Genomic DNA, 10846 nt, shown 5'->3' on the forward strand with positions numbered 1-10846 from the left:
TCTCAGGGTCTACCATTTACTGCGCAAATCCAGCCCAGGTATGTCCTACAACAATGAAACACCTCTCATTTATCTCAATTAAACTGTCTGCCGTTCCTTTGCCCATTGGCCCAGTGACCCATTGTAATCGCAGATAACCTTCTTCATTCTCCACTATACCACTTATTTTAGTGTTGTCCGCAAGCATAGGCCCCATTCCGCTACCCTCGGTTTCCTACCTTCAAGACAATTTTGTACCCAATTGAAGGTTAGATCGCATATGATCCGAGCTTCCAGATCAGGCTACGATGCAGTAACTTGTCAAAGACCTTGTTAAAGTCCACATAAACAAAGTTCTATTGCCATTTTCAATCTTCTTGGTCACCTCGTTAAAAAACTCAATTTGGAGAGATTCAAAAATCTCAAATTAATGAGACAATTCTGACCACCAAAGGATATGCATTGTCGAAGGTGCAGAGGACATTCAACAGGAATTCATTATGGAACATTTTAATTATACGAAACAAATAAGCTGGGTTTGATTGCTTTGAAGGGAAAGGAGGTTGAGCAGTTACCCAACTGATATATAATTAAGAGGGGCATAGAAAGGGCAGACAGTGAGAAACGTTTCTATTTCGCAGTCATGTCTATATCCAGGGTTAGGTTTAAGGTAAGAGGTAGGAGTTTTTGAGAAGAACGGATAATTATTTTTTTCATCCCAGCTGTGGTTGAAATCTTGAATGTATTGCCGGAGTGGATGGCTTCAAAAGTTCTGGGCCGAATGCTGAAAAATAGGATTAGTATAGAAAGGTACTTGATGACCAGCATAGACACAATGAGCCAAAGGGCCCGTTTCCAAATGATATGATTCTATGATTTAATGAGCTGCTAAATTTCAGCTTTTGTAAGCTGTTTCAGATCATAATGATTGGGCAACAGATTAATAAACCCTATTAAATAGCCTACTGACCACAAAGTTGACATGGGTTTTAATGCATGAAACGTTTCACTTTATTCTTGCAATTGTTAAGTGAAACCAACTGGCAAATCACAAGAGGGAAAGATTTAGAAATAGCAGTAGACTACTAGCTGAAAGATCTTAGCCAAATTGCTATTCTGTTTCAATAGGTCGAGTCATTGGAAGAACAGCATCAGCACTGATGTCATTAATCTGCAGAGTGCAGAGAAGATTTACAAGATCTTCGTCAAGATGCAGGACTCGAGGGCCTGAGCTGTACAGAAAGATTAGGCAGTCTAGAACTTTATTGTGCAGGAAAGAACGGCAGATGCTGGTTTAAATCGAAGGTAGACACAAATGCTGGAGTAACTCAGCGGGACAGGCAGCATCTCTGGAGAGAAGGAATATGTGACGTTTCGGGTTAAGATCCTTCTTCAGAATTTATTCCTTGGAATGCAGGAGAATGGGTGATCTTATAAAGTATAAAATCATGTGGGGGGGTTAACGTACACACACAGCCTTCTATCTACGGCAGAACCAGAGGACAAAAGGTTTCGGAGGGCATGAGAAGGGCAAAACTTAATAGGATCCGGGGGAATACTGGAGGGTGGTGGGTATACGGAACAAACTGCCAGAGGTGGTAGTTGAGGCAGGTACTACTGCAGCATTTAAAAGACACTTGGACAGGTACATGGATAGGAATGGTTTAGCGAGCCAAAGTCAGGCAAATGGGACTAGTTTAGATGGGACATCTTGGCTGACATGGACGAGTTGGGCTGAAGGGTGTATTTCCTTGCTGTATGACTCCACGAATACATGGACTGTTTGGTTCAAGGACAGAACCCACCAAGGTTTTCACACAACGCAGACTAAAAAAAAACCCAACCATATTGCCTAAAAGTAAACTACATGTTAAAAAAGCCAAAGTGCTGGAGTAAGTCCCGCTGAGTTACTCCATTACTTGGTGTCTGTTTTTGTTAACCAGCATCGGCAGTTTCTATTCATTAAAAAATACTTTACTAGGGACAAGGATGCAGTCCATAGAACAAGTTACCTTTTCCCCAGAAGATTATTCTGTAAAATGAACACACAGGTCACAGCAGGTCCAAAAGCAGCTGACTGGAAAGCAACACGTGACAGTTGTCAAAAAACAACCATGGCACCAGTGCAGGACATGGAATATGTCATATTAACCTGAACTATTTGAAACTGCTACATAATTTGGTATTTGTTCAACAGCATTCCGGCTTAGTTTAAACATATTTCCGAAAGCAAGTTTAACATTCTCCCCTCACCCCCAATATACTGTTAGGTATAACATGGACTTGGAAAGACAATGTTAATGTTTTCCCCAAGAAGGACCATTTCAGAATCCAATATTATTCCACATCTGTAAGTGCGTGATGCACACGTACGCAATTACAGCAAGCTTGTATTTTTTATTAATTTTTCAGGACTTCGGTTTCACTGGTAAAATTAGATTTAATTGCCTATTCCTCACCTTTCTTGAAGTGGTTTGGTGAGCCATTAAATAAATGGACATAGAGCAGGATCTTCTGCCAAAAATCTGTGTCAAACATGGCGCCAAATTTAAACTGCCCATCTGCCTGCATATGGCCCATATCCCTCCATTCCCTGCCTGTTCATATGCTTGTCTAAATGCCTTAAATGCTGCTATTATATTTCCTTGCACAATCTCCACTGGCAGTGCACTCTGTGAAATATACTTGCCATGCACATCTAGGCTCTCTCGTATTTGACAATTCTACCCTGGCCACAAATAGGATAGGATGACTGTCTATCCTATCGATGTCGCTCATAATTTTATAATCCTCTAGCATGTCACCCTCTGACATTCTAGAGAAAATAATCCAAGTTTTTCCAACCATTTCTTATAGCTTGTAGAAACCAGGAACTGCAGATGTTAACACACAAAAGGACATTAGTGCCAGAGAAACTTTGCAGGTCAGACAGCATCCCTGGAGAACATGGACCTGTTGATTTACTCTAGCACTGAGACTACTGTGGTGAATTGCACAGAACTGAACAATACTGTAGGAACTGCATGCGGTGCTCCAACTATGGTCTAAGAAATTGTGCGCAGTTCTAGCAGGAGAACAGTAGTGGCCTTGGTTAATAAAGAATTGCACTCTGAATGGATATTCTGAAACATCACTTAATATCCTTTATATAGTGAATTATCTTGCCCGATTGCAAATCCCAGGAGAGAACAAATGCCCAACTTTATGCAAGACCAAAGACCACAAATTGCAAACTGCAAGCATGCAAAAACCACATAGGACGACAGTAAACTCAAATCACAATAATCTTACAAGACCGAAACTACTTCAGATGACAGAGATCAACAAATTTGAATAGGTTCACCACTGAAACACGAGTCACATAAAAAATTCCAGTCGGATGGCTTAAAAATTTGTGATCACTAGGCTAGACAAAGCAAGTTTGGTCCTTAACCTTAGCATACAAACAGTTGTACACTACATCAATTTTACTTTACTTCCCTGGTAACTATAGAACCAGGGAACTGATAAAGAACTGAGCATAAAAGCAACAGATACAAGAACGTTCAAGATCTGTGACACATTGTCACACATATCTCTTTGGTGTAAGCAGCTAACAATATGAAAGGACTCATGTAAAAAACACGCGATTGAGCAACTATTTCTGAAGTCAATGTACGTGTACAGGCAGAACGAGCTAAATAGATGGTTCTAATCATTATTTTTCACAAAACAAAACAGATTATTGATAAATGCTTTTCAAATAAAACGCCTCATCATTTATCCATTTTCAAAATGACAGACATAAAAATATGAGGATGTTAAATTTTAATGAAAATATCACATAGGAATTCAGTTTCCAGGTATATCAAATAAAAATGTTTTGATATGCAATTCACAGAAAAATGTAGGCGTGCTATAGTAGAGAGACATTTAATTACCAGTTGATGTCTCGATTAGAGGATATTAGCTACAAGGAGAGGTTGGACAGATTTTGATTGTTTTCTCAGAAATATCAGAGGTTGATGGGAGACCTGAAAGATGTATATAAAATAATGAGAGGCATAAATAGTGTCAGAACTTTTTTTCCCCAGGATGGAAATATTAAATACTAAAGGGCATAGGTTTAAAGTGAGAGGAGTAGAATTTAAAGAAGATGTGCATGACAAGTGTTTTTTTTACCCATAGAGGCCTGGAACACATTGCCGGGGGTGGTAGTGGAGGCAGATATGACAGTGCCATTTAAGAAACATTTGGATAGGCACATGGATATGCAGGGAAGGGAGGGATATAGATTATGTGCAGGCATATAAGAGTTGATCTTGGCATCATGTTTGACACAGACATTGTGGACCGAAGGGTCTGTTCATGTGCTGTACTGTTTTATGTTCTAAAACAGAACCACCAAGAAATTCTAATATCTAGCAAGAGAATTAAAATAAATCTGGGCAATAGTGAATAATTGCTAGTGTTTATAACCAGTGCACTGTGGGCTGTTGGTTCACATTTAATCAACGTAGAATTCCACATAGTTGTGCTCAGAATGGGAAGAGCTTGCTTTTGTCACAATAAATGGAATATTTGCCATCTCCTTCCTCCATTCTCACATATGCGAGAAAATACTGGAAAGAAACGGCCAGACCACATCCCTAGTGATACTGGGTGACACAGTCGGGACAGAAGACAAAGGCAAAAAACATATACTTAATTTTACCATGAGTGTTTTTCTCAGTTCTCTTAAAATATGCCAACTTCCCTCCATCACCCAAATCACAACAAAAAATGAGCACTAGTATTTTCTCTATATATTTTTCTGGATTGTTCAAACCTACCATAGGATTAGCTTAACAGTGCCTTGGCCTGTGCACTCACTAATTATCTAAATCATGCCTTCGATTCTTTTTCAGTTTTCTACCATTAATCCCAAATCAGGAAATAGCCCTGATTCCAGCACCTAACCCAGGCCATCACCTCCAACATAGCATTAAAGGAGTGCCACATTGACCGAGAAAACAATAGTTAAAAGGAGAAACATTAAACTTGGGACCTGCCCGCTCGTTTTGGAGAAAGTACAGTGGAAATACATAATTTATTTACTCAGTACAGGACATTAAATTAAGATGCTGTCCCAATATATCCAATATGGACTGCATAGGATTCTCCTATTTCTCCTCCTCCCCTGATCAGGCCAGAATGCAGATAAACTGGTGGTGGTCCTATTACTACCACCAAAGAATAGCTGTCACCAAAGCATTTACAACAAACCCTAACCTCAAACTAACTGACAGTAAAGGACAGAGATTGGTCCCTTGTTATCGTCTTCTTATACTAACTATTTGGATGAGAATGAATGTGGTACGATTAGCAAATTTGCAGGCGACACAAAAGCTGGTGGTATTGTGGAGAGTGATGAAGATTATCTAAGAGTATAACTGGATCTAGATCAAACAGAAAAGGTGACAAAGAATGGCTGATGGAATACATTAGGGAAGTTAAAGCAGGGCAGGACATTGAATAACCGGCAGGCCCTGGAGAGTATTGTAGAACAGAGACACATAGGGGTACAAGAACATACTTATAAGATACTTCACAGGTAGATACGGTACAGAAGGAGGTGTTTGGCATGCTTGGCTTCATCAGTCAGGGCACTGAGCACAAGAGATGGGATGTCATGTTACAACTACACAAATATATTGATGAGACGGTAATTGGAGTGTTGTGTCCAGTTCGCCAGCATTTATCAAGCTGGAAAGGATATGAAAAAGATTTACAATTATGTTGCCTGGACAGATAGTTTGAGTAAGCTGGTGTTGTTTTCCCTGGGCATAGAAGGTTGAGGGGTGACCTTACAGAAGTACATAACATCATGACAGGTATAGATAAGGTGAATGATCAGTCTTTTTCCCAGGATTGGTTAGTCTAAAACTAGAGGGCACAGGTGTGAGGGGAAGGATTGAAAGGGGACTCCAGAAGCAGGTTTTTCTACACAGGGGGAAGTGGATCTATGGAATATATCCAAGCATGACAGCCAGAGGTCTCAGCGAATCATTTGATTAGCTGAAAAGGTTCTTGGCTGCAACCTTCCCCCCCCCCCCCAATTGACGAACTGTGCACTGCAAGGGCCAGGAAGCGAGCGGGTAAGATCATCTCTGACCTCTCTCACCCTGGCCACAAACTCTTTGAAGCACATCCCTCTGCAAGGCGACTCCGGACCGTCAAAGCCGTCACAGCCAGACATAAAAACTCATTTTTTCCACGAGCAGTAGTTCTACTCAATAACCAAAAGTCTGTAGCTTCCTTGTGCTCTGGTATTTTATTTCATTCACATGTTTAAACTATAATGTTTTATTCTTAATGTTTTAATGTTTTATTCTTAATGGTTTACTATGTCATGTTGTTACTTGCAAGCGGAGCACCAAGGCAAATTCCTTGTATGTGTACATACTTGACCAATATATTTATTCATTCATTCATATGGAATGAACTGCCAGAGGAATTGCTAGATGCAAGTACTATTACAATGTTTAAAAGACATTTAAACCGGTACATGGATAAGAAGTTTAGAGCGATAAGGGCCAATTGCATGCAAATTGCCCAAGCTCAGGTAAGCATTTGGGCAGAAAGGCCAGATTCTGTGCTGTAAAACTCTATGACTGAGACATGTAACATGGAGGCATTTGCTGGCATTTCAGCAAAACAAAAATCAATTTCTCCAGCTCCATTCTGACCACTTTCCAAATGATCACAAATATTCAATTATACTTCTGAAGGTGATAACTTGAGGGAACTCCTAACCCATATACTCTCATGGGCAGTTACATTTTATGTCTGTCCTCCAATGCAAATTGCACGTTTACAAATGCAGGTGAAAAATGTCTCACTACGCAGGCATTATCAAACAGACATCAAAGGGAGTCATTTTTACACCTTCAATAGTGGAGACACAAACACATGGACCTATGCTTAAGGTAAACTATCAAAATAGACCAGATTTTAAAACTTGTTTTACCCTGCCTTGATCTGATCACACATCTCTCTTCAATACAGAATACTCACCATTTAACATATGTGTTTCAGGGATGTTAGTTCCTGAACAGACTGCCAATCTACTGTCTCTTTTCCCAGGTGAGAGAGTTTATTTGCTATCTGCACCAGACATGAACCAGAACAATAAAATTCCTACTTGTTGCACATTAGACACAACAATGATAAATATATAATAAATTATCAGTTCTCAGTGCAACAGACCATAATAGTACAAAAACCAAAGTACATAGAGCATAACAATGTATGTTGAGTGTAGTAGTGGAATGGTTATGCCGGTTGCTGATACAAGGTTGCAATTAGGGCTGTCCAGGGCGATTCAAGAATTCAATGCTTGAAGGGAAGAAGCTGTTCTTGCACCTAGAGGTAACAATACTCACACTCTTGTATCTTCTTCACAATAGTAGCAGCAAGCAGAGAGTGTGGCCAGGATGGTGTCGATGTTTGATTAATTAGATGCCTTCTTGAGGCAGCGTCCTCTATGGATTCCTCCGATGGTGGGGAGGTCAGTGACCATGAACAGTGACCACCACTTTCTCCATCCTCTATATTTGAATGTTCAAATTGTGAACCAGGGCCTGATGCAACCAGTCAGTATGGGCTCTACCGTACACATATACAAGATGTACACTTGTACAGAGTATTTAGAAACATGCCAAATTTTCTCAAACATCTAAGCAGAGGAATTGCATCAATGTGCTGTGCTCAAGACAGATCACTTATGTACAACCAGATACTTCAAACTGTTGACACTCTCCATCGCTGTCCTGTTGACAAAGGATAGCACATGGTGTTTCTGCTTTCCCTTCCTGAAATGAACAACTCCTTGGTCTTGCTAACGTTGAGACCAAGATTATTGTTCTGGCATCACAACCGGATTGTCGATCTCCCTCCTGTACTGACTCCTGATTACCTATGATTTGTTCAACAACAGTGGCAAGGTTGGGTTGGAGTGATTAAAAATATTCCTTCAGGCCTTTCACTTTTAAAAAAATCTTTCTTAACCCAATAACTGACTCAACACTCCGATCAATACAAATTCTAACAACACTGCTAAATTCAAAATCATTGATCATTTATCTCGTGGCTATTTACACAATCTTGCAATTTTTGGTGTACAGCCAAAACTGCATCCTGATGAGTAAATGTTTGGCTGAATCACATTGACATAATACAAGACCTGTGAAACTTTCCTTCATTACTCCTCTACATTGAATAAGGATAGGGAAAAAAACAACTTCTATTTCTCAATTGGGAAAGGATACCCATTTTTATGACAATAACAGGGATGTCTGAGGGAAGGGTAAAACTGCCTGGGGAGGGAAAACGGGAGAGAGCAGAGTGCTGAGGGAGGGAGAGCAAGGTGGTAGAAAATCAAGAGAGGGAGAGGAAAGGGGCAGAGAGGAGTAGGATGGTGAAGAAAGTGCCAGGTCTGGGCAGAGGAAGGGGTGGGCTGAAGGGGCAAACGGGGGAGCGGGAAAGGGGGCAGAGTGAGCGTTGGGACAGGGGGCAAAGGGGGTGATAGGCAGGAACCTCTCCTTGTCATCGTCACCCTGAGCTCCTAGATCCCACTATGATGCCACCCCCTCCGCTCCACCGACTGCCTCCTCACCGCCTTCTCGAGATGCGAACGGGCCTGGTCCGTGTTCTTGGTGTGGTGGTACAAGACGCTGCCCAGCTGGAGGTGGGTGCGGGCCTCGATGCGCTGCGACGGCTTGAACTGGAAGATGGCCTGCAGGCAGTGCACGCACAGCTTGATCTTGGGCGGGCTGGCCGTCCGGAAGTTCTCGGCAAAGCCGAGAAGGGCCAGATACCAGGCATCTGTGTACTGAGGCTGCTGCTGCGGGGGCTGAGGCTGCGGCTGCGCCTGGGGTTGCTGCTGCTGAGGGCCGCTAGCGCCAACCGCCGCCATCTTACCCGCATCCGCGACAAACATCGCGAGAGGTGGGGCCGGTCCGAGAGTGGACCCGGGGGCGGGGCCTGGGATCCCGGTGACGTCATGCGGAGCAGCACCTGAGGTCAACGTGGGTGCAACCAACCCATGGCTGCACTGCTGCTGTGCATGGGGTAGGGTTATGATGCAGGATTAGGTTTATGATTGGTACCTGCAACAAGGTATAGTGTAAAGCTTTGTTTGCATGCATGCATGCTAATTAGAACACACTATGCATAAATACACTCAAGCCAAACTAAAGTGCAATACGTAGAGCAAAAGAAAAGATACAAAGTTCAAAATAGTCATAGAGTCTTCCGGCACAGTAACAGGCCCATTGGCCTAAGTTGCCCATGGCGACCAAGATGTTCCATCTACACTAGTCCCACCATTTCCCTCTAAACCTCTCCAACTGTGTCTTATTGATATTGTGCACAGTTCCCACAGTTCTAGCAGGACATGTGGGATCGGTTGGTCTTGCCTGATAAAGAATAATATCATGAATGGATGTTCCAAAACATCAGTTTGTAAAAACTTAGTCCTGACCCACAATGTCACCTAGTCTGAAGAAGGGTTTCGGCCCGAAACGTCGCCTATTTCCTTCGCTCCATAGATGCTGCTGCACCCGCTGAGTTTCCCCAGCAATTTTGTGTACCCACAATGTCACCTATACTTGTTCTGTATACATAAGCTGGAGAGGGTGCAAAAAATTGTTCACAAATATGTTACTAGGCTTGAGTTATGAGGGGTAACCTTATAGAGGTTTATAAAATCACGAGCGGTGTAGATAGGATGAATGGCCACAGCATAATGAAAGTGGGTAACGGTACATATTATGAGGAAGGAGAAGGTACACAAAAATGCTGGAGAAACTCAGCGGGTGCAGCAGCATCTATGGAGCGAAGGAAATAGGTGTTATGAGGAAGGAGGGTGTCTTAGGGTACGTAGAAGGTCTCGCAAGACTATATTTTGGACTAAAGACAATCAAGAATTGCAGGAATTGGGCATGACATAAAATTAAGAGTCAACAGTGTTTAATTGTTGTACGTACAGGCAACAGACAATGACATTCTTCCTTGCTACAGCTTTACGACAGCTATTAACTCAATAATACGCAAATAAGTCTACGATAATTAACAATACAAGAAGGTAATAATCAACACTACCAGTTTACCAGACGATAATAGTGCACAACCTGCATCCATAGTGCAACCAAAACAAAGTTCATTGTAGATTATAGTTGCTGAGGTAGGGTTATGATTAGTTTTGTGCAGTGTTCAAGAGCGTGATGGTTCCGATCACACGTGTTTTTTTATGAGTGGTGAAGTAGCCTCGACAGTTACAGCGTCTACTTCTGCTACTGTTTTTTTTTTGCATCCTGAATATCGTGCACCATCACAGGAATACTTCACAGACTTACTGCATTCCCAGGATACTCACCACTTTCAGCCACATACTGAGGACAAGTAAAACACAGAACACTTAATCTATATATTGAGTCTGAAGAAGAGTCCTGACCCAAATCATTATTCATCCATGTCCTCTAGAGATGCTGACTGACCCATTTTGTTACTCTTGCACTTTGTATTTCTACGTTAGATCACACATCTGCTGTTCCTTGTGGTTCCACCTATTCCATATATTTTTATATTATTAATCATTATTTGTAGAACCTCACCACAATAATAAAACAATTAAGGCAGTAAAGTTGGAAAGAGTGCAGAGAAGATTCACAATTATATTGCCATGACTTGAGGGGCTAAGCTATAGGGAGAGGTTGGGCAGGCTAAGACGTTATTTCTTGCTGTGCAGGAGGATGCGAAGTGATTTTGTAGAGGTGTATAAAATCATGAGGCGTGGAGATGGAGCATCTTGAGAATGACCTCAGTTGAGAACAGAAGGTACTAATTG

General features: G+C 41.7%; 1 protein-coding gene across 1 annotated transcript in view; it reads right to left on the reverse strand.

Annotated features, from left to right (window-relative positions):
* mau2 (MAU2 sister chromatid cohesion factor) overlaps positions 1-8925 on the reverse strand; it is a 47431-nt gene extending 38506 nt beyond the window's left edge. The window contains exon 1 of the mRNA XM_033046817.1: positions 8615-8925. Coding sequence (XP_032902708.1) covers positions 8615-8914 — 300 coding nt within the window. The 5' untranslated portion in view covers positions 8915-8925. The remainder of the gene's footprint in view (positions 1-8614) is intronic.
* Positions 8926-10846: the final 1921 nt, after the last annotated feature.

The sequence above is a fragment of the Amblyraja radiata genome, chromosome 29 (assembly GCF_010909765.2).
Source record: "Amblyraja radiata isolate CabotCenter1 chromosome 29, sAmbRad1.1.pri, whole genome shotgun sequence".
In the NCBI taxonomy this organism is placed as follows: domain Eukaryota; kingdom Metazoa; phylum Chordata; class Chondrichthyes; order Rajiformes; family Rajidae; genus Amblyraja; species Amblyraja radiata.